The sequence below is a fragment of the Rutilus rutilus genome (genome assembly GCF_951802725.1).
Source record: "Rutilus rutilus genome assembly, chromosome: 2".
Classification (NCBI taxonomy): Eukaryota; Metazoa; Chordata; class Actinopteri; order Cypriniformes; family Leuciscidae; genus Rutilus; species Rutilus rutilus.
Window position 1 is genome coordinate 3864875 of NC_140210.1, and position 23311 is coordinate 3888185.

A 23311-nucleotide genomic window follows, 5' to 3' on the forward strand; every position below is an offset into this window, starting at 1 on the left:
GTACTTTTATAACATGTAATATACCCATTATGTGAGTTATATAAATATATTTGTACCACAATATCTAAATGAATCTATGTTTATTTTGATGTGTTTTCCTCTCTGTTTCAGAATTCTTTCTGGAGTTGCTGGACAACTCGGAAAAGTCGCTGAACGACATGTTTGTGCGCACATATGGCAAACTGTACACACACAACTCTGAGATGTTCGAGGACCTGTTCTCCGAGCTCAAGCGCTACTACACCGGTGGAAACGTGAACCTGGAGGAAGTTCTGAATGACTTCTGGTCGAGACTTCTGGAGCGCATGTTTCAGCTGCTGAACTCTCAGTACACCTTCACTGACGACTATCTGGAGTGTATCAGCAAATACACAGACCAGTTAAAACCCTTTGGAGATGTTCCACGCAAGCTCAAGGCCCAGGTCACCAAGGCCTTTATTGCGGCTCGCTCGTTCGTTCAAGGACTCATGGTGGGTCGGGAAGTGGCCAACAGAGTGGCGAAGGTAAGGCATCTATTTTTACACAAGTCTTCCTGGTCTTACTCAGCTTTCACTGGACGTCTAGACGGGTCAGTGGCCTTCAGCGTCTGTCCATGAAATAGAGCCCACTGCGCAAAAGATATGGAATAAACAACAGTGAACCAGAGAGTTGTGTTTAGCTGTTATTATATTATATTATATTATATTATATTATATTATATTATATTATATTATATTATATTATATTATATTATATTATATTATATTATATTATATTATATTATATTATATTATATTATATTACTTATTATACATTATATATATATTATAATGTATTATATGCAATTGTATATAATTATAATATTACTTATTATTTATTTATTTAGGTTATGTATTATATTATATTATTATATTATATTATATTTGTATACAAATGATCACGAATATTATTTATTATTAATTTGAAATATATATATATATATATATATATATTATTTTTTTATTTTTTTGGTTATTTATTATATTATATACAATTGTATAATAATTATTGTTATACAAGTGCATATAATACATTATACATATATATTATACATATATATAATAATATTAATATCAATATCGAATATTAATATTATAATTATAATAATATTATATTATTATAATTAATAATATAATTAATATTTATTAATTATTAATTTATGAATGATTTGATAAATAATGTGGAAGCTATATATATATATATATCGCATTGTGTATATATATATATATATGTTGGTTATAATATTCTATTCTATTCTATTATATATATATATATATATATATATATATATATATATATATATATTATATTATATTATATTAGTATAATAATTAGCATGGTTATTATTAATTATTAATTCATAAATCATTTGATAAAATAATATATATATACATATATATATATATATATATATATATATATATATATATATATATATATATATATATATATATATATATATATATATATATATATATACATACACATAACCATAACATAAACCATAAGCATGTGCATATTTTTTTAAAAGCCATTTATTAGTATGTATTTTTCTAAAGGCCACTAGGTAACATGTTTCCATCTGTGCTAATGCATCTTAACAGCACAGAAGCCGTGTACGATCTTTGATGTGACAGCTGCACACCGGACAGGTTATGACTTCAGCGATGAGCCGAGATGCCCTGCGGAGCGAGGGACTCTTTCTGAAGGGAAGATAAAAGCGTGTGGCCTCGCAGACACAGCGGGCATCTCTCAGACCCCTCTTTGATAGCTCGTCTCAATCACATTTTCCGCTGGATGTTGATGCTGTTTAATGGCTTACTGGATGATTATAAGAATCATTGACAGATTTCCAACTGGAAAAGCCCAGAGAATGTAGTGAGGCAGCCAGGCCTGGTCTGTTCGGAGTGCTTTTGCTTAGATAATAGTTAAGCTGCTTTTGTGTCATCTGTGATGCCAAAGGTAAAAAGAAAGTGGCTGTTGTTTTCATGCATTATACTGCCCTCTGTGATGTCAGAGAGCTCATCGCATCTGGCTCGTGAGGGTTGGGCAATATACACTCTAAAAATGCTGGGTTGTTTTAACCCAACTTTGGGTCAAATATGGACAAACCCAAAACGTTGGGTTAAAAATGTAACCCAACAGCTGGGTTTGTCCATATTTGACCCAAAGTCGGGTTAAAACAATCAAGCATTTTTCATAGTGTAGCAAATTATGAATTGTTTGTGAAAGTCTGTGTTATATATCTGAGACTAGATATATTTGGTAGAACTCAGTAGAATTTGGAACCACATACTGGGCATTCAGGTCCACATAAATATGTTTGAATCTGTGCTTTTGTCACTTTGCCAGAGTTCACATGCGTCTGATTGAAAGCATGAGCTGGATTATTCTCAGCCAATCAGGCTGTATTGTCTGTAATGGCGGCTCTGGCCAATCGAGAGCAGCAGAAAGAGCCTCAAATATATATATTTGTTTGGTAATGACGTATAATTGTCATTAGGAGAAGTGTTATTGAGGAACGCTTCAACGCTGCTTGAGACTTGAGATACTTGAAACAAACAGTCTATAATTACTCTGTTGGACTCTCCGAATAGTTTTAACAAAATAGCTAAAGTTAAGTGGCAACAAAATTGCACTAATCCTCTAATTAATTGTAATTGTAAGTGTTTTAGGAGTGTACGGGGAGTGTATATATAGTATACAGTATGCAAAACTATTGATGCGATTGATTTTTTCCTAACAATAAACCCCTAAGATTTAAACTTATATTTTACTCAAATATCTCACACTGTGCAGTTTGATGAGGACAGATGCGCTGATACTTTTCTAAGTGATTAAACTTAACACCCTAGCAACCACATAGCAACACTCTTGCAACTCTTGTCACTCAAATCTTGTTTACTGATTTTAATCTTAATTGATATTGATTAATTATTGAATTACAAAAGCAGGATAGATAGATAGATAGATAGATAGATAGATAGATAGATAGATAGATAGATAGATAGATAGATAGATAGATAGATAGATAGATAGATAGATAGATAGATAGATAGATAGATAGATAGATAGATAGATAGATAGATAGATAGATAGATAGATATGTTGCAAATTGTGGTTGTAGAAAAATAGAAAGAGGAAGAGATTAAAAAAAAAGAAAAAGAAGAGAATTTTAAGCTATTTTGTATCATTTTCATGGAAAATGCCCATTGGTGAAGGTTCTTCTTGTTCTGTAGTAATTTTGAAATCCATTTACTGGTGCTTCAGAAAGAATCCAGAGGAGCTCCACTTTTCAGCAGTAAACCCATTAATACACTAATCTTTATTTATTTTATTTTATTTTATTTTATTTTATTTTATTTTATTTTATTTTATTTTATTTTATTTTATTTTATTTTATTTTATTTTATTTTATTTTATTTTATTTTATTTTATTTTATTTTATTTTATTTTATTTTATTTTATGTTTAGCTACAAAGGACATACTGTAAATCCAAAAAAGCTTCTCAAGTAAATGAAATGGTGTTCAAAGAAATTCTGCCTGCAACAAACCCTATAATCTGCGAGGTTTGTGATGTGCGTATGGCAGAAGTGTGTATCAGATCCAGCACTAATGGCTGTGCTGTGATTCACTGTGTGTTGTGTGCTAATGGACCGGGCTGTTTTCATGGACCTGTGTGGGGCAGCGATGTCACTGACCTGATGAAGGAGACCCGGAGAGAAAAACGCCAAAATGTTGTTTACATGCACAAGCACACTCATAAACCCAGCCCGATACTGGAGTCATTTTGACATGTTGTTTGTTGCTGTGAAAAACAAGATAATTGTGCTTTGCTATTAATTTAAAGAACTTGATGTTCCTGCTATTCAGATCAATAAAGGTTTGATTAAATAAATCTTTAGTTTTAAAATTGGATTTTTTTTAAATTGCAATGTAAAGGAGATCAAAAAGTCATTAACAGATTATAATAGTAATATCTATGAAAATGGGTTTTATTTTTTATCTGTTTGAATTCTATTCCATTCCATTCCATTCCATTCCATTCCATTACATTACATTACATTACATTACATTATATTAATTATATTATATTATATTATATTATATTATATTATATTATATTATATTATATTATATTATACTATACTATATTATATTATATTATTATATTATATTATATTATATTATATTATATTATTTTATATTATATTAATTATATTATTTATATTATATTATATTATATTATATTATATTATAATATAATATTGTATTGTATTATAATAGAATAGAATAGAATAGAATATTATATTATAATATATTATAATATAATATAATATAATATAATATAATATAATATAATATAATATAATATAATATAATATAATATAATATAATATAATATAATATAATAGTTGGAGCATCTGTGCTTGTTTATCTTATTTTTAAGTACGTGTATTTTTAATATCAGTGTGCAGAAATCAACTGGAACATGTTACGGTCTGCTCAGGAATAAACAGCTCCGATTGCACATTTGGGATTAATTGCAAACCGAGGCTTCGTCGCTGGTATGTTTTCTCTGAAGTAAGCACTGAAAATCCGCTCGTGTTAGATTATGAGTCACGCTTCATGCCGTTCCTCTCGACTGAAAGGGGCACAAGATGTTTTTCTTCAGAGATATGAGGATAACATTATTTAAATTGCTTCAAAACAGCATTAGAGTATTTAGAGTTTCAGTGTGTGACCTACAACTGTATATAGTTACTAAAACGAAGAATAATGAAGTTAAAAAAAAAAAAAAAAACTTTGAAAACAAAAATTGTCTGAGCTTAGAACACATTTAAATTCATGTGAATGCAAAGTTCTAGCAAATGATCACAGGCCCAACATAAAATATTGATATATAAAATGCCAAACTTTCAAGTTGTACTTTCAAGTTTAAAATGTAGCAGCAATCAGGGCTCCGAATCTGTTCAATGAACGAAAACAAACTAAATACATTTTGACAGGAACAATTTTGCCATGAGTAAAAGTAATTAAGGCTTAATGTACGCTTAATATGAGATAGATTTATGTATTTACTGTTGTATAAGTTTTTATTTGATTAGCTTTTGTTTAATTATGAAAGAAAACGGCATAATAAAACCAGCCCTGTATGAATGTAATTTATCAGAGATAATTATTTAAAAGAAATCAGAAACCATGGAGTAAGTTTACATTTCTTTTAAATATTTTGGTGTTAAATCAAAATGAATGGTTTTAACAAAGTAAACAACATAAAAAAAAAATAAATAAATAATAAAAAAATATATATATATTTTTTTTTTTTAACAATTTTTTTTAACAATTTTTTTTTTTTTGAGTGTAGCTACAAATGTTTGAAGAAAACTTTTTGAAAAATTTGTAATGCATTAAAATAGTTAAGTATGCACAAAGTATGCATGCTTCCAATGCATTGTTTAAGCTTTGGCGTCCATATTTGTGTACTTGCATATAAAGTATATTTCTGGCTTTTAGTATCGTCAGTGGTCAGAACGAAGGTAAATATATAGGAAACATATTTTTCAACCAGGATATTGAGGTTTTAAGTTCAAAGGCAGCCTAGAATTTATTTCCAGACATAAATCTTGATCCTAATGTCCCGCTGTTCAAAATAAACATGTTAGCACCGTTTATATTTGGTCTAGAAAGAGTTGCTATGGTACATAGCTGCATTTAAAAATAAAGGGAACTTGACCTTAAAGCGAACTCTGCAAGTTTTCCATACTTCTGTCAGGCTGTTTCGTTAAAAAAGAAACTCTTTTCTTACAGTTTGGAGGATAGAGTTGCCTAGTTCAATAGGATCAGTAGTCTGTCTGTCTGCTGAACAGACGTCTGTTAATGTCTCATTGATGGTCTCCCACGGGAACGCCACCGGTTTTCAAGTGCACATACCCTTTTTGTTAGAGAGCCGAGCTCGCCACACTGTTTACAAGGATGCCACATTCTGTAAAAAAGAGCGATATTTAATCTCTTTGTTATAATATAGAGTGGTTTATGCTTTAGTTGCATAAGGACTCCTCGTTCACAGTGGTATTTTAGTTTCATTGAGGTACTATTATAGTTTTTATCATGTTTTATTTCTGTTTAAGTTTTGAAAACTATATTTGATTTTATTCCATATGTATATATAGACATACACACACATATCTTTAGTTTTACATTTTCCTTTTTCAATTTAATTTTAGTTACATTTTTAGTACTTGATGCGTTTTGTCATCTTTAGTGTTTTTTTTTCTTTCAAATATGTCTTTACTTTTTTATTAATTTAAAAAAAGTTTAATAAATAAATAAAACATCATATTTTGTTTTCAATTAATGGTTATTTTATCCCAAGTAACATTTTTTATTTATAAATATTTTTTATTTATTTATAAATATATATTACATATTGTATATATATATAATTTTTATTTTTATTTTTATTCTTATTCTTTATTTTATTTGTATTATTGTTATTATTATTACTATGATTATTTAGTAGTATTATTTAATTTAATTATTATTTTTTTTATTATTATTTAGTAGTATTATTAAATTATTATTTTTATTTTTATTTTTTTAGTTTCCTTTAATAACCCTGCGTCCTGATTTAGTACGGCTGTGTGCATTTGTGTTGGCCAGTAATTGAGCGTCAGACTTGTCAGAGCCCATGTTGTGACATTATGTCGGTGCGTTCCTGGCACTGCTGTGTCCCTGTTGACCCCTGACATTTGAGACGTGGCTAAAGTGCAGACTCTGTCAAGTGCGGCACCTTTCATCGGAGAGCGGCGGGTGGCCCAGGGGTGCAAACCTAACACCGTATGACACTCTGGTCTGAGCCTGAAGAGCTGGCCTGGGAGTGAAGGGGACCGTCGGAGATCAGGAGACAGATCCCCGGCGCAGAGGCTCTGATATTCTCCTTTTAGTCAGCGGCCGTATGTCGGGGTTCGTCAAAAAAGCAATCGTCCGCAGCTGTCTGAAGCAGTCACAATGAGCTGATGGGTAGAGCTGATAAAAGATAAAACACGGCTCTTCACCTTCACCTTCAGATAGCAGGTCGGCGAGGACACTAGGGCTGACTTTTCCGCCTGTCCTAGCCGACTGCTAAGATGGGGCTTTTGAGTGTACAATAAGTGACACTGGACCAGCCTCACTGGGACCTTCTTTCTCTTTTACTTTTCATTTGAAAATCCAGCCAGCCGTGTGTCCTTCCTCCGCTGAAAGGGTCTTTGAAAGTGCACAGATATAAAGCGAAGCAACGAACCCGTTACAAAACTCGCACACAGATCTGAAATGAGAGAATTGAAAATCTGTTCAATTCACACACATATTTTGTAGATGTGAGCAATACATATTTATTTATTTATTTATTTACTTACAATACGGTCGCATTACTTATTGCATAACATAAACTAACACTGGATAATATAGTTTTTACAGCATTTATTAATCTTTGTTAATGCATTTTCATTCATGTTTTGTTTGACTATGTTCACAGTGAATTAAGTTACGTTAACAGATGCATGATGAATTAACTAATAAATGAACAAGTATTATTTATTGTCAGTTCATGTTAACTAATGTGGTTACTAATTTTGACAAATGACACATTATTGTAAAGTGTTACTTGTCTGCTGTTGAAAAAGCACATGCAGGGCTTTACAAATAGAGAAAAGTGCTGTGCCAGGACAAAAAGGTATTTTATTTTATTTTATTTTATTTTATTTTATTTTATTTTATTTTATTTTATTTTATTTTATTTTATTTTATTTTATTTTATTTTATTTTATTTTATTTTATTTTATTTTATTTTATTTTTTGTATTTTATTTGAATGTTTCTCATTAAATGAAAGCGTGGTGTCGCTGGCAGTCACTGAACTGCTCTTTAGTTGACTGTTTGTATCTCTTTGATTCAATTTGCTGGTGTTAATGAGGGTCAAACTATTGTTCCTATGATGCTGTTTAAATGTTACCATCTCCATTTGAATTACTCGCCAAAGGCATTTTTATTTGCATCTGGCTCTTAGTGAGCATTTAACGAATATTCTGGGTTAAATACAAGAAGTCCACAGAAAATGCGTATGAATATGTACCAGGAATCATCTTACAACGTGAATCTAAAGTCTAAAACATTACCCAGAAGAAACACCATAGGAACTATCAACTTTTTTACATCTGAGGATATTTTGTGTGTGTGTGTGTGTGTGTGTGTGTGTGGTATTTACACTAACAACTTGACATTAGCATATACTGAGCTCTGACTATTCCTTTCATTTTGGGTTTTGCATACATGTTACCTTCCAACAAAATACTACCACCGAAATTTGAACACTTTGAACACTTTTTCCTTTTGAAACTTTTCTATGAGCATGATTGGTTGCCTCACGCCATTTTCCAGCAGGGAACATCAAAAGTGGTTGTTTGTGATTGCACATTGGCCATTAGTTGGCTGAAAAGAGCATAGCCTACAAATAAAACCCTGTTTACTTCCATCAAAATTGTTCTCAATAATGCCTCATTAAAGCCTATTGTATGTGAAAATAGTGTGTCGATAAATGTGTCACATTCAGTGTAAAGTGCCGCCTTGTCGGGATAATATAAGCATCTTTGGCCTTGTTTTTCATAAAGTCGATTTTTTAAATAGACCTAGGGACAGTTGTGGGTCATGTTTATCATTCCCTCAAGGGATGAAATCATGATTTGTGGATGTGTTTTAAAATTATTATATGTAAATGTCTTGTGCTAATGCACTCCCTCATATTGAATCATTTGAATGAGAGAAAGAACAAACTGGTATATGCGTACGCACTTCAATCTGACATTCTTGTAAAAGCACTCAATCTGTCACTCGAATTTCACGACCCTTAATATTGGCACAAACTCATGATTAGCACCAGCGTCGTATAATCTTTATGGACATCCAGCCATCGGGAAACCACGTCGAATCTGTGTCCTTGGAAGTTGTTGAGGAAGTGTTAGTATCTATCAGGGCATCTAAACACAATAAAGCGCCAGTAGAGCGAGATCCGCCGCAGTCGAGCATGACAAATACAGCGACTGAGCTCTTGTCTTTATTACCTCGCTCACATGTGTGTGTGTGTGTGTGTGTGAGATCTGCGGTGCGGCGGCGTGCTAACCGCAGCAGAGCTGATTGTTTTGGAGCCAGTGTCTCGGCTGGGCGGTTAAACTGTAGCTCTCACTGGCTCTTGTCCTCAGATGCCGTTCAATTAGAGAGAATTGGTAATTGTAGGGCAAACCTGCATGTGGGATTATGGTACTGTAGCATAGGAGATGTGGTGAAAGAAAGAGAAATTTAGCAATAGGTTGTGAGGCCTGTAATATAAATGCTAATGCTTTTAAGCAATGCAAGCTTTTTGAATTATGAACAGAAAGCATTGCATTCTCAGTGTTGCCACTAGAGGTGCTGTGGCGATCATTCATTTAAATGGTCTTCTTTACTGTAAGTTTTCTCTTTCGGGGGTGCGTTTCCCAAAATCATCGTTAGCCAACTATAGTCGTAGGTTCCGTCGTCATCAGCATAGTTCAACGAGTCGGTGTTTCCCGAAACCATCGTTCTAACAAACATTCGCAAACAACATCGCAAAGTTGGAACGACAGCTCTCGACCTGTGGTTAAAAGCAGAGTTTCTAGTTTGCATGACATGTGGACTTAATAAATCCTTATCTTGAACAAAATAAGCAAGCTGAAAATTCAGTACAACCTGTGTCTTTTATTTAGAATACATACAAATGTCATTTACGTCTTTTAGTTTGTCAAGAGATTTAAAGCACCGTTTTTGAAGAGTGCGCATGTGCGAACGTGCTCTACTATGTAAGAACGAGCCTATGATTGAATCTGGAAATAAAGCAAAATAACTGAGAAAAATGAGAAACAGTCCTCAGATGTCATGTCTGTAATTTATAGCAAAACATCTAGTGTTAATTCGATCTCAAACAGATTCATTAAAATAAGTTATTACTCCACCACGTGTGTGACGTCATAAACCAACGTGGTTGAACGACCACTTTGCGACAATACGGTTTCGGGAAACAGTCGTGACTAGCTAGTTGATTTCTTCAACGATGCATCGTACTACGGTAGTGAAGCAGCGAGTCACGTCGTTGTTCGGGAAACGGTTGGTTGGAAATATAGCAAGCTAACACCCAGGGTTCTCAAGTCTCACGCATTGGCCGTGAGACACACGCAATTCAACCAGTTCACACGCTCACACGCCACACCGTGTATTTCTCACGCTGAAAAGGCAATGTCAACCAAGTTGTCCTACAAGCTTTATATATAATGTTGTATACGAGGCGCGGGCACACAAAGTGAAGTTTCCTGCCGCCAGCACGTATCTCGGCCAGATTGCGTTCGTTAATAGGCAGCATACATAGATGCGCGAACACACGGAAGTTGACGGAACATTCTCGGCCACCGTACGTTCGTTACTAGGTAACCAACAACATCGCGCGAACACACGTCGTGATGATGGAGAAGGTAAGTCGGAAGAAAGCTCGTCTAACATTTTTAGGCTAGAACATTTAATATATAGCCCATCGTATACATTATTATTGATGCAGTCAAAAACTACTTTGCAACCAGGCCAGAAGCTTTGGCTCAGTTTGGCTAGCTTACGTTATCTGAAACTAAGGGAAATGTTAGTGGGTATGGGAAGGAATGAAGATGTATTTCTTGATTTTATTTTAAATACATTTATGATTTAAATTTATTTATTTTATTTTAAATTATATATTATACTGTATTAATAGTATTTCTAGTTACATTAAGGCTACATACGTATTAAAGCAGAGTGCTCTGGGTAATATATCCTGTCAAAACATTAATCATTGCCATTGCATTTGTATTTTTCAAACACTTACAACACAAAACACATTTCATAACTCTTGTGTACACACACACACACACCTTAATAATACTCTAATATGTCATTTGTTCACAATGTCCCACCACACAATAAATCATTATACCGTTTCGACTAGACACATTAAAAAATGCAAAAATATTTGTTTTTCCAAACTGTTTGGAGCAATTTGTTATATTTTTGTAATTTTTGTAACTTATTTGTAATTTTGAAATATAAAATTAAAGAGTATATTTGATGTGATGAATTGCTCTGTCATTTATTAGATTTACAAATTGTTATAATTTCAATTTGTGCTGGTTAATTATGAACAATGGGTAAAATTGGGGGGGTGGGGACAGGTGGGGGCGGGGCTCCATTAGGCTCCTCCCCCAACCACATGTGATCTCACTCCAAGCTTTTGATAAAACTTGAGAACCCTGAACACCATATTTCAGCAGATTGTTCAATATTCAATGTCGTTGTTTGGGAAACACACCCTAGATCAACTACTGTTATTGCAGAGCAAAAGTTTGAGGGAATATCTCTGAGCAAGTTAGTAGAAACAGGTTTGTGAAGCTAGTTGCTCTGTATAATGTATATGCTATTATAGTATTTATTAATATTTTGACTTAAAAAAAAAAAAAAAAAAATATATATATATATATATATATATAGCTTTATATTGAATGGTTTAATGGCACAGACATGTATGTGCAATATGTGCAAATTACAGTACTGTGTTAGCGTATAAAAACATGCATTTTTATATGTTTTTGGCCCTTTCTTTCAGTAAAGATATGAATGTTCAGCTCCATAGGAGAATTTTATTGCTCAAAGGTGGCTGTTTCAGCTCTCGGGAGACCTTAATGGAGATTCTAAGTATGTTTAATTGAAGTACCACCGTCTCTGTGATGTTTCTTATAAAATGCCTTTAGAAAAATGCAAATTAGACACAAATAAGAAAAGCATCTGACAAGCAGAAGCGATTGCAATTGTTAAGAGATTGTTTCTCCTCTCTTTTGGATTAAAGGTCCTGTTGAGTGTGTAAACACATTGTGCTGAATAAACACGTGTTTCAGAAGTGTGATCATGCAGCAGAAGCGTAAGAAATGTTGTTGTGTGGGTTGTTCCTGTTGCCTTGGGCGTAAGCAAGGTGGTTTGAAAAGTTCACATTAGTTTGGTTTAGTTTGTGAAAGATGTGTTGCCGTGTTAGTTTAAAATATTTCCATCCATCCATTCATTTTCCAAACCGCGTTTACTATGTAGGGCTGTGGGAGTTTAATATTTACTCCAGTGAATGAGGTCAAGCAGACGTTAAGCTACAGTAACAGTCCACCAAACTCCAGCTCCAAGTATTATAATATAATATATTTATACTTACCCATCATGTTTGGGTCAGACAATAACATGGTGCTTTAAGCAAAGCATTATTAATATTAAATTAATTGTGATTTATCATGCTTAGCTTTCCCATTCGTATGTAAATGTATTAGTATTGTTAAATGAGTTAGTATTGTGCAAAAATGTGAATGCGTATTCAGTATTCACATTTCCTCTTTTCCCACTTTTTTCTCCGTCTTTCTGGTTGACAGATGGCGTGTTGACTTCAGCCGTGTTAGTTCACTGGCAGTGCATCGGTGTTAATGATGCTGGCCGAACATGCCTAATGTCCGAAAGAAAGGGCATGTGATGCTGGCATGAGTGCTAATGCAGATCTTTAGAGAGATTGAGCTTTATTTGGATTAGTAGGGCAGTGCACTAGTTTGTGTCATTGCCGGCAGATTTCTGTACTTGCATTCCATCTTTTGTGAAAAATAAACAGCAATGATTGCTGAAATAGAGAGCTGCAGTAATGTGTACGTTTATAGGCCATACCATAAGTTTCGCTTTTCCACTGGCTTTTGAATTATTGCAGAAAATAAGTTTTGTGATTGTGACAAATTCCTCACAAATGAACACAACATTTATGAATTTTGAAGCCTAAATACAAGAAAAGTCTAAAAATATAAAATATAAATGAACTACACACGGTCACATGACTTCGACGTCACCACCGCTAAGCTACTAACTCTTTCAATCTTTATTTTAAAATCTTCAAGCTGGACATTTTGAGTTTGAATAGTTTGCAAGAGTGCGAGAATAAAGTTAATTATAATAAGTTAAATGTATGAATTAGCTTACTCAAATATTTCAAGTTAAGAGCAATTCAAATGTATGAGTTGCTATTTCTGCTTACTTAAACTTAAAATTGATGTAACTGATTACCTCAAATCTTTTGAGTTTTGCCAACTTATTTGGGTTTACAGTGAGTGCATTAACAAACATAACTTTGGATTTTAAAAATGTATTAATAAATGTTGAAATTTCCGTTGACTAAGATTAATAAATCCTGTAGAATTGTTTATTGTTAGTTCATGTTAAAGCAGAGCTGCCCACTCTCACGCATTCACCGTGAGACTCACGCGATTGACACTTTTCACACGCTCTCGCGCCACACATCCATTTTCTCACACACAGAAAAATCGCGAAGCAAAGAGGACACGGAGACCGACAGACTAGACAGAGCAGGTTACTTATGATATATAAAAAAATCTCAGCTCTCAGATTCTGTCAATTTTATTACGAAATTCGAACAATAAATACAGTTTTGGCGTTTGTAAATGTGACGCGACAGATCCCTAGCGGCACGTGACCCAATCATCTCTACTAGCTAATAGTAAATAAACACGAATGAACGATGTTGAAACAAACAGTACAACTTACCGAAATGTATATTCATCATACATAATATCGATCAATCAGTGTTTTTCATCCGCGGAAAGGGTCAATAAAACAGCTGGAGAACAATTATGTCACATAACATTTACCTCAGGAAAGCCATTTAATGACCATAATATAGGCTATAGCATGTTAGTTGGCTAGATTAGACATATGTATTATATTTTTACTTATATCATTAAATAAAGTTGTTATTATAATAAAAAAACGCATTATATTTAATTTGAGTTATTTTTAACCTTAAATACTACCAGCTGATAGGGCTGTCTGTATGTTTACAGCATTAGATGAGTTTTTTTTTTTCTTGAGAAAAATGAACGCCTATCTTGTGTACCGAATATTTATCCAAATGAGTCAATATTAAATCAAATCACAAGAATTGAATTGAAATCGTGAGAAATTTGTTTCAAGCAATAATAAAAAAAACTTAGCTTACCAGAAATTGTACCATATAAACATTGTAACATAAAATAAAATAAAATTCAATTTAGTTGCTAAAATGTTTTGACAATCACAATACACTTATTGTGATGTAAGATTTTTTTTTTTAAATCCCCCCCATAGTGCATAATATAGTGACAAAATAACACCAACATTTTCCTATTTACATGTTGTGATTTGTATAGTCACACAAATAACAAGTTCACATGAGACACAGCCAGAGTTGTTCGCTCAGAGTTGGAGTAAATCACTCCGCAGAAGTAGCAGTGCTTCGCCTTCTGAGAATATAGTTCCCAGTATGTATACGGTTAGAAGATGGCTGTGTCTCATGTGACCTTGTTATTTGTGCACGCTGTGACTATACAAATCACAACATGTAAATAGGAAAATGTTGGCGTTATTTTGTCACTTATTGGGAGCAGTATGCTAGCTGGAGCCATTTACCTCCAGTGTTTGTGCTAAGCTAGGCTAGCGGTGGGTGCGTCAGACAGAGTTACGGCACGCACGGAGATGAAAAGGGTATGTATGGACTTATCTAACTCTGGGGGATACGGTGAATAAGCTAAATCCCAAAAAGTGTGGCGTGTTCCTTTAACTAATGTTAATAAATGCAACCTTATTGTAAAATGTTGAGGCCAGTTCACACCAAAGATGATAACGATAAAGATATAGTTCTAAAAATAAAAATAAAAAAAATCCTTTTTTTCAACATTGACAGCCAATCAGAATCCATCCTGCTTTAAAGAGCTCAAGCATTTAAAGTGACAGTCGACAAAACTGCAGAAAAATAATCCGAATATCGTCCGCTGGTGTGGACACTAATATAGTTATCGTAGAGTTATCTTGAAAGTTATAGTTCTTGGTGCTCATCTTTGTTTTATTAACGAGTAAGAAAAATCGTTGTTTTTTTTTACAGTGTACCGAAGTCACACTTAAGACCCAAGAAGTTCTTTAGTTGAGGTCGTGAGGAGCCCAGAGTCTTCCTGTTAGCTTCTGCTTCTTATTAACTACTTATGTCACTTCTTGCACCTTCTCAGCCCTTCTCTGACATTTGAAACGAAAGAGAGGAACAGAAGGAGGTGCTGCACCTTCAGGGATCTGATTATATCATATCCAAGCCTACACTCGCAAGCTGCTCCGTTCGAAGTTTCACTCGTGTGTGTTGGGTTTGATTCTGGAGGCTCGTGCCAGATTGGATTGGGCATACTGTCATAATAACTGCGGATTAGATCCATCTGCTGACAGGAATGTTCTTTTTGTCGTGCCAAACGCCTCACATTAGAGCAGCTCTAAGCTCGTCGCGTTGTATCGCGTCTCTTAACACCCTTCAAGGTTAATTCTGTGCTTCTTCCTAAAACCATTGGTCATATATTTTCATTCCCAGATGCGGCTGACGAGTCTCAGGATTTGTTCAGCAAGATTTCCCATGGGTCGGTTTACCCTGGCTATGTGGTTCAGCTCGGAATGAGAAATCAAATGTGCCAGGCTTAAAATGGAACACAATGTACCCAACAGGATTTCTGTGCAGTTGCTCAAAGCCATTTTATCTTCTCCCAGTACATGCAGCGCAGTATATTATTGTCCTTTATGGGTTTTTATAAGCAGGACTCTCCGTTTCAGATTTATCCTGAAGGCGTTTCCTTACAGAAGGATTGAAGAGGCACTTTGCTCGTGCTTTTCTTCGCATCAACAGCATGCCGATATAATGATATCATTGTGCACTTGTGATTCAAATCCCTTTTAAGGAAAACAAAAAGGGATTTGAGCATATTCTTCTTTAAGGGTTATGCGCTACAGTTTATATTACTCCAGATAATTGATTGAATTCAATTTCACTCAGATATTTCTTGTAAATTTCGCAAAGAGTTACAAAGAAAGTAGAACGACTGAATAACATGAAGGCATATGAAGTGTGACCAAAAGATGAGAACGTTTTTAACTTTGTATATGACCAAGATGAATTGGTAACCAGTTATCATTCTGTTGAGCGGCTCAGAAGATGTCGTATAAAGACAAGCAGGTTCAGTTGTGGTTTCAGAAACCCATTGTATTGTATTCCTGCTTGATTTCGAACAGAACCGACTCTTTCCAGATCCTCAAACCGGATCTTAGGCAGTACAATCCATGAAACGTTCCATCAGAAATGTTGGATAATGTGCATTACTGTGATAGATCTGAGCATCTAATTGAATCTTTAAATTGAATCTTTCATTTGATTTTTGAACCGAGTCATTGATTTGATCCTTTTTTTGTTTAAATATTTGAATATTCTGAATCTGATCGTCGTATTGAATCATTAATCAATTTGAATCTTTTGAATTTAATCTTTTGAATTCAGTCTTTTGAATTTTATCTCTGATTTGAATCTTTGAATTGAATCAAATCATCAAATGTCAGAACTATTAAAGGAAGTACTTAAATTAGATTGCTCTACATGTACCAGAGCACAATTAGTGTTTACATTTCTATCCAGTGCCTTTAACATGATATGCTAAATGATTTGAAATGTTAAATAGGACCTAATATGCTTTTTTTCACATGTTCATCTTTCTTTAGTGTGTAATGATGCTGTTTGAGTGTGAAAAAGCTCTGCAAAGTTACAAAGTCCCTCCAGCAGGAGTTCTTCTCTATATCAGTGTCAGTGTTTCTGAACTCCCTGAAACACCTCCATTGTAGTCCTGGAGTTTTCCTCCGGGAACGAACACGTCGCAATGTTTCTCATTTAAGGCGAGACACGGCAGGCAAAAGCATTGTTTTTGTTTTTTTTACTGGTCAATTTTGAGCTTTTTGGATATTTGTCTTCAATAACATGTCTTCTTTCAGACTTGTGGTGAAAAAAAGTCAGAAATACACATTTAGGTCTTTATTTTACTACACTTTGTCTGTTTGCGTCTGTAGATTTCTCATAAATTCAACAAAAGTTGTCGTTCTTAATCAACATGCTGCTCCGCGATCGCTGTCTGCTCCCTGTCATCACATGCACCGCTGGAAAGCTCTCTCTCTCCTGTACAATCCTGTCGGATCCAAATATGGTCATTTCCTTTTTATCAGCAACCAATCGTGAAAGTAAAAGGGCTGAATGCACATTCTCAGTGGCTGATGATAAATATTTAAAGCCCATTTTCTCAAAATGACTTTTCTCTGATACTCCAAGTCCGAAATCTCCACTTCAGTATATATACACCAAACTTTCCAGTCTTGTACCTAGTTATATTATGAAGACATTTACAGAGGGATTTGTAAATATATTATTCCTAGCCTGATTTATATAATATTTTATTCCAAAAAACATGGCGAAAATCATTTTTTAAGGCTATTGACAGCATATTCTGATTTACAGGATAACAAAAGTAGATATCCATAAATCCCTCTGTAATTTTTTTTTTTTCCCAGCTAATATGTGAACACAATGAAAACATTTTTTTTAACTTGGCTTTATCCAATACTCAGATTTCGTTTTTTTTTTATATATATATGCAAATTATTATATATAATTAGCATATTTTCATTAAATTAAAGAAAACTTGTAATACATTTTTTTTTTCCTCATCTTAATGTAGGTAATCAACTGGGAAAGTTTGATAGTGATATCTGCTAGTTAAAAATGTTACCCTATTCACCTGTAGTGTCTCGCCTTAAATAATTAATATGCAGAATAAAGGGGCGGGGTCTGGTTGAGTTAGTTTGTAGTGTGTTAAACTGGCGATCATGGTAAGGGGCGGGACATTTCCCAAACACACTTGAAGCGCTCGACCAATCACAACACACTGATCCAGCCGGCCAATCAGAGCACAGTGTGCTTTTCAGAAGGAGGGGCTTCATAGAGACAGGAAGTAAACAGAGCGTTACTGATAGTGTTGTTTTTGGCGGCCTGTTTTAATTTTAGTTTTAGTCTAGTCTTTGTGTCAAGCTGTCGTTTTAGTTTTTATTAGTTTTAGTCACGTTCATACTCTTTTTAGTCTAGTCAAGTTTTAGTCGACGAAAACTGATGACATTTTAGTCTAGTTTTAGTCAACGAAAACTGATGACATTTTAGTCTAGTTTTAGTCGACGAAAACTGATGACATTTTAGTCTAGTTTTAGTCAATGAAAATTGTATTTTAGTCTCTTTTTAGTAATGCAATTCTATTTAACCCAGTCAATATAGAATTTCAAACAAGGTTATCTTATTAGTATATTTAGGGCTGTGACGGTGGCAGTTTTTTTTTTACCACCGTGGTAATGGACCAACTACCGGCGGTGGTTGGGGGTTATTTAAAAAAAAAAAAAAAAAAACTCGTTTTATATTTCCACACAAAGACGCGTGATATACACTCTGCGCTCTGAGAGGGATGTGGGACACGAGCAGGAAAGAGACCATCGATCTCTTCATGATATCTTCGTGTTTTCTACTTGATGTAAATTGGTCTGAAGAGCGAATTTTATCCTCCACAAGGGCGAAATATTAGGCTGTTTGAGATTGCGCTGCCAGAGAAAGTGAAACTAAAAATCACCCGCGCGTGTGAAACTATGGGTTCACGCACAACTCTCTCATTCGTCGTGACGTTATAACATTTCGTCTCGTCTCGTTTTGGTCAACGAAAATGAAGAGACATTTTAGCATAATTTTTATTTTGTAAACCACATTTAGTCTCGTTTTTATTCGTCAACGATATTGCATTATACATGTATTTTAGTCATCGTCACATGACCAGCATTTACGTCTCGTCTCGTCTCGTTTTCGTCAGGTGATAACGGTTCGTTGACGACAATATTTCGTCATAATTTTCGTTGACGAAAGCAACACTAGTTACTGACAGCCTGGGAAGAGAGGAGCTGCAACAATGGAGAATATGGGGAAAATAATCAAGCATGAAAACCTGTTCTAGTAGAGGCTAATAACAAATCAAGACTTTGAAAAAGCACATAATAGGTCGTCTTTAAGAATGGTTGGCCGATATTTTTTTGTAAATTTTGTATTAGTCTGTGACAATTCATAATCAGTGATCAAGGCTGTCAAAGACTGAATTTATTTTATTTAGTGTTGCATTGAGAAGAGTTCAAATGAAAGTTTCTAAAATTAAAATGAAACACAGTATTTTGTGGCTTCCAGGTTGCCAGCAAAAAAGTGTTAAAGCTAGTGTCGGTTTTGGCCGTTGGCCTGTAAGCAGAATCACAGCTCGAGGGATTGGACGATCGCGACTGGCTGCATGGTGTGAAAAAGGGGGATTTTATTGGAATTTGCTGCTATTGTGGAAGGCGTCTGAAGCCGGAGCTCATAAATGACTCACAGGTCTCTCTGTCCTCAGGAAATCTCGGCTGCTGATCAAGCTTACTGCATGTTGCATTCTCCATGGCTTAGCTCGATTCCTGGGCTTTTCAGATTGATTTGCGACAGGTATATCAGAGCATTGCGAGGAAGGCTGCTTTACTTTCATAAAAAATGCATTGTTTTTGCATGCTGTCTAGCTGTGAAATGTAAAAACATGGAAATGACCTAGTTTGTGCTCCTTCATATCTTCTTGCATGTTGAACGCACGTCATATTTCTCCTCCATCACTGCTGGGCATTTCTTCTGCATGACAGTTGTGTCAAAGTTAAGATAGATTTTTATTAAATATAGGCGGTGGGCAAACCCACAGGAACATTTTATTGCTCACAGGTTACGCTTTAATAACTCAGTGCTATGCGTGTACATGAGCATGACTCCGGAATAAATCATTTTGTTGACCTCAAGTACGTACAATCTATAGTATTTATTGGCTTGAGGGACTTCATTATTTTATACATCAGTGTACCTGAACAGCTCCGTTTTAAAGATACGGAGGCGTACTGTAGGTGTTTTTAAAAATCTGGTGGGTAAGATTGTCTCTTCTGCTCGCCAAGGCTGAATGTAATTGATTAAAAACTGTTGTTAAAGACAGTAATACTGTGAAATATTTTATTTAGTTGTTTCCTATTTGAATATATAGTAAAATGTAATTTATGTCTGTGATCAAAGCTGAATTTTCAGCATCATTACTCTTCAGTGTCACATGATCCCTCAGAAATCATTCTAATATGATGATTTGCTGCTCAAGAAACATTTCTGATTATTATCAATGTTGTAAACAGTTGTGGTGCTGCTGCTTCATATTTTTGTGGAAATCTTATTTTCAAGATTTTTTGTTGAATAGAAAGTCCAAATGAACACTGTAAAAAAAAAAATCTGTTCAATTTACGGTAAAATACCAGCAGCTGTGGTTGCCAGAAATTTACCGTAAAAAATATGGTAGCATTTTACAGACTTTACTTAAATTTACAGTAATAAACCGTATTTAATTATCTGATATAATTTTAATTTACTGAACTATTTAAGTATTTATATCTGTTTTGTACCATAGTAATACACTGACAACCACCAATCACAGTGGAGATGAGAGTCACATGATGAAGTACAGACCATCACAAGCAGCTCTTTCACAAGAAAGTTAATAATAATATATAGAAGCTGCACAGTATCATTCATACAAACACTAAACACCATCATGGTAACACACATAACATTTTAGAAATGCAATAAGCATTAATTTAACAACATTAAATGTAACATAAAACCCTAATGTACATAATTGATTAGAAAGAACTAAGAAAACTATGAAGAAACATAGTTATTTCAACAAAAATACATCAAATGTGAAGTGTCACGCAGGGAATTGTGGGAATGTCAATTTACGTTTTTTTTCACTGTAAATTATACAATGACTTGTTCTTTTTCACTTCCAAAAACTGTCAATTTAACAGTATTTTACAGTAAAATGACATTAAATGTACCGTTAGATCTATCACAGTTGTTTACCGTATATAGTAAGGAAACTTTCTGTTAACCAATTAACAGTTTTTCACTGTAGCATTTTTACAGTCTTTTACTGTTAAAATCACAATCATTTTTTACAGTGAACATCATCTAACAATATAACATTAAAAATGTCTTTACTGTAATTTGTTATCAATTTAATGCAGTTTTACTGAATAAAAATATGAATGTCTTTAAAATATTAATAATAAAACAAAATTACAAGACCCAAACTTTCGATCGAACCAACCACCATTCAATAATGAGACATGTGATTCTTCATTTAGGGCATTCTTATAAAAAATTATATATATATAATTACTTAATTATTATTTTTTTTTAATATAGGGCTATTATTAGGGCCCAAAACTAAAGAAAAATATTATATATATTAATTATATATAAAAAAAAAAATATATATATATATATATATATATATATATACAGTCAGCAGGGTGTTTCCATTAAACATAATTTGTCCTGTCAACCTCTCAGATACTGTATTAAAGCATGAAAATAATCCCATGATTTATTCCTCAGTCTCAGAGTACAACGAAATATCCTTGCGGTGTCCCTCGTTTAAAGTCACATTTGTTCGCAGACAGTCTCTGTGTGTTGTTCTGCGTGAAGTTAATGTCTGATTAGGAAACGCGTGAGAAACACCGAGAGAAGCTGCTGTGATGAAACTGCGTTCAAAGCTCTCCTGCGCTCAGCATTTGATGTCGGAGTGTAAAACGGGGAGCGTCGGAGCAGCTGCGTTTGATCCTCTCCCGTTCACAGTCTCCAGGAGCTCCACAAACACTGCTAGATTTGGAGCGGGAGAGGAAGGGAAGTTTGGCGCTGTCTGGATCTGAAGGATCATCAGGATGATGAAGACAGGAAGAGTTTATCCTCCAATCCGGAGGTGTGACGCGGCTTCAGAGTCGCAACTGATCCTACGCTTGTTCTTTCAATTACAAGCCGATGGTAGAGTCGTGTAAAGCAAAGATTTTGAAGGGTAAATAAATCAAGCTTGACAGAATACACGTGTCTGAAACATTAGACAGGTTCTTTGTAAACTATCTCCCGTACAGAACAGGGCAAAGTAGAAACTGCAGGAGCTTAAAGGAAGAAAAGAAGCGCTTTTGCTCTATTGCAAAGAAGAAACTGAGGCTTAAGATAGTTAGCGTAGGCCGTACTGCGTAGTCTATAGCCTATATTGTATTCTGCCTACCGTTTTTATTTTCTTTAAATACATTTTATTCAGAAATAAAAAAATCTTTTTTAAAAAGCCTTAACTCTTGGCAGTCCAATTATTTAGTTAAGAAAATTATGTATTTTATACTGCGCATTTTGGAAATTTCAGTAGGCCATCAAGGGTTGTCTGTGCATAAAGATGATGATGATGATTATTATTACTATTATTATATTTGAGAGCTATTTTAGTATAATTTTATACTATGTAATATTTATTAATATTTTGATTTTGATACTTTTATTTTTATTATTTGTATGTAATATTTTATTTTATTTTAGCTTTATTTCAATTCACCTTTGGCTAAGCCCCGCCCCCCTTAGTTACTGTTGCTACGTCCGACAACTTCATCTGGGCAACATGGTGGCGGTAACGTTAGTCACCTTCAAAACTACCACAACAGCGTGTCTGTAACATTAACATAACGTGTTTGTATCCAGCCGCTAGTCAAAACATAAAATCCTGACTTATGTGATAACTAAACTATCGCTAAGCTTGCTTGCTAGCACCTTGATTCTTCATTAATTAGGGTAGAGAACCGAAATCATAACCTAAAACAGCATAAAGCTGTCTAACTAGTATAACTTCACAGTAAGGTTAAAAGCAAAATTTACCACAAAAGTGTACTTGTTGATCCTTGAGGGGTTTAGCTGACTGTGAGGACGTCCACACAGTTTAATCCAAAGATGACACTTGTCAGGATTTGACAGAGATGGGACCAAGTCATACATATGCAAGTCTCAAGTAAGTCTCAAGTCTTAACCTTCAAGTCTCAAGTAAGTCCCAAGTATTTTTTTCTTGGGCAAGTCAAGTCAAGTCAAGTCACAGGCTATGTCAAGTCAAGTCAAGTCAAGTCCTGTAGTAGGTCAAGTCAAGTCCAAGTCAAGTCACCTTATTATTGTAATTTTACCTGCAGAATCTGATCTTAATAAAGTGAAAAGACAAGATATCAGTTACTGTCAATAAATTACAATAATTTGGATTTGCATTGTAAATACTCATGTTCAGTAAAATACATCATGGAATCAAGCAAAATTGTAACTTCATAAAATTATTTATTTTTCACTTCTGCCAAGTGCCAACAGTGTTTAAAATGTAACAAAGTTTAATGTTGTACGTAAACTGTGTTTACAATAAGT

General features: G+C 34.1%; 1 protein-coding gene across 2 annotated transcripts in view; it reads left to right on the top strand.

The window, feature by feature from the left end:
• The window catches only part of gpc6a (glypican 6a), a 205051-nt gene that overhangs the window by 104981 nt on the left and 76759 nt on the right, over window positions 1-23311 (top strand). For both annotated transcript variants that reach the window (XM_084402279.1, XM_084402278.1), the window contains exon 3: window positions 112-503. In XM_084402279.1, coding sequence (XP_084258405.1) covers window positions 112-503 — 392 coding nt within the window. The remainder of the gene's footprint in view (window positions 1-111; window positions 504-23311) is intronic.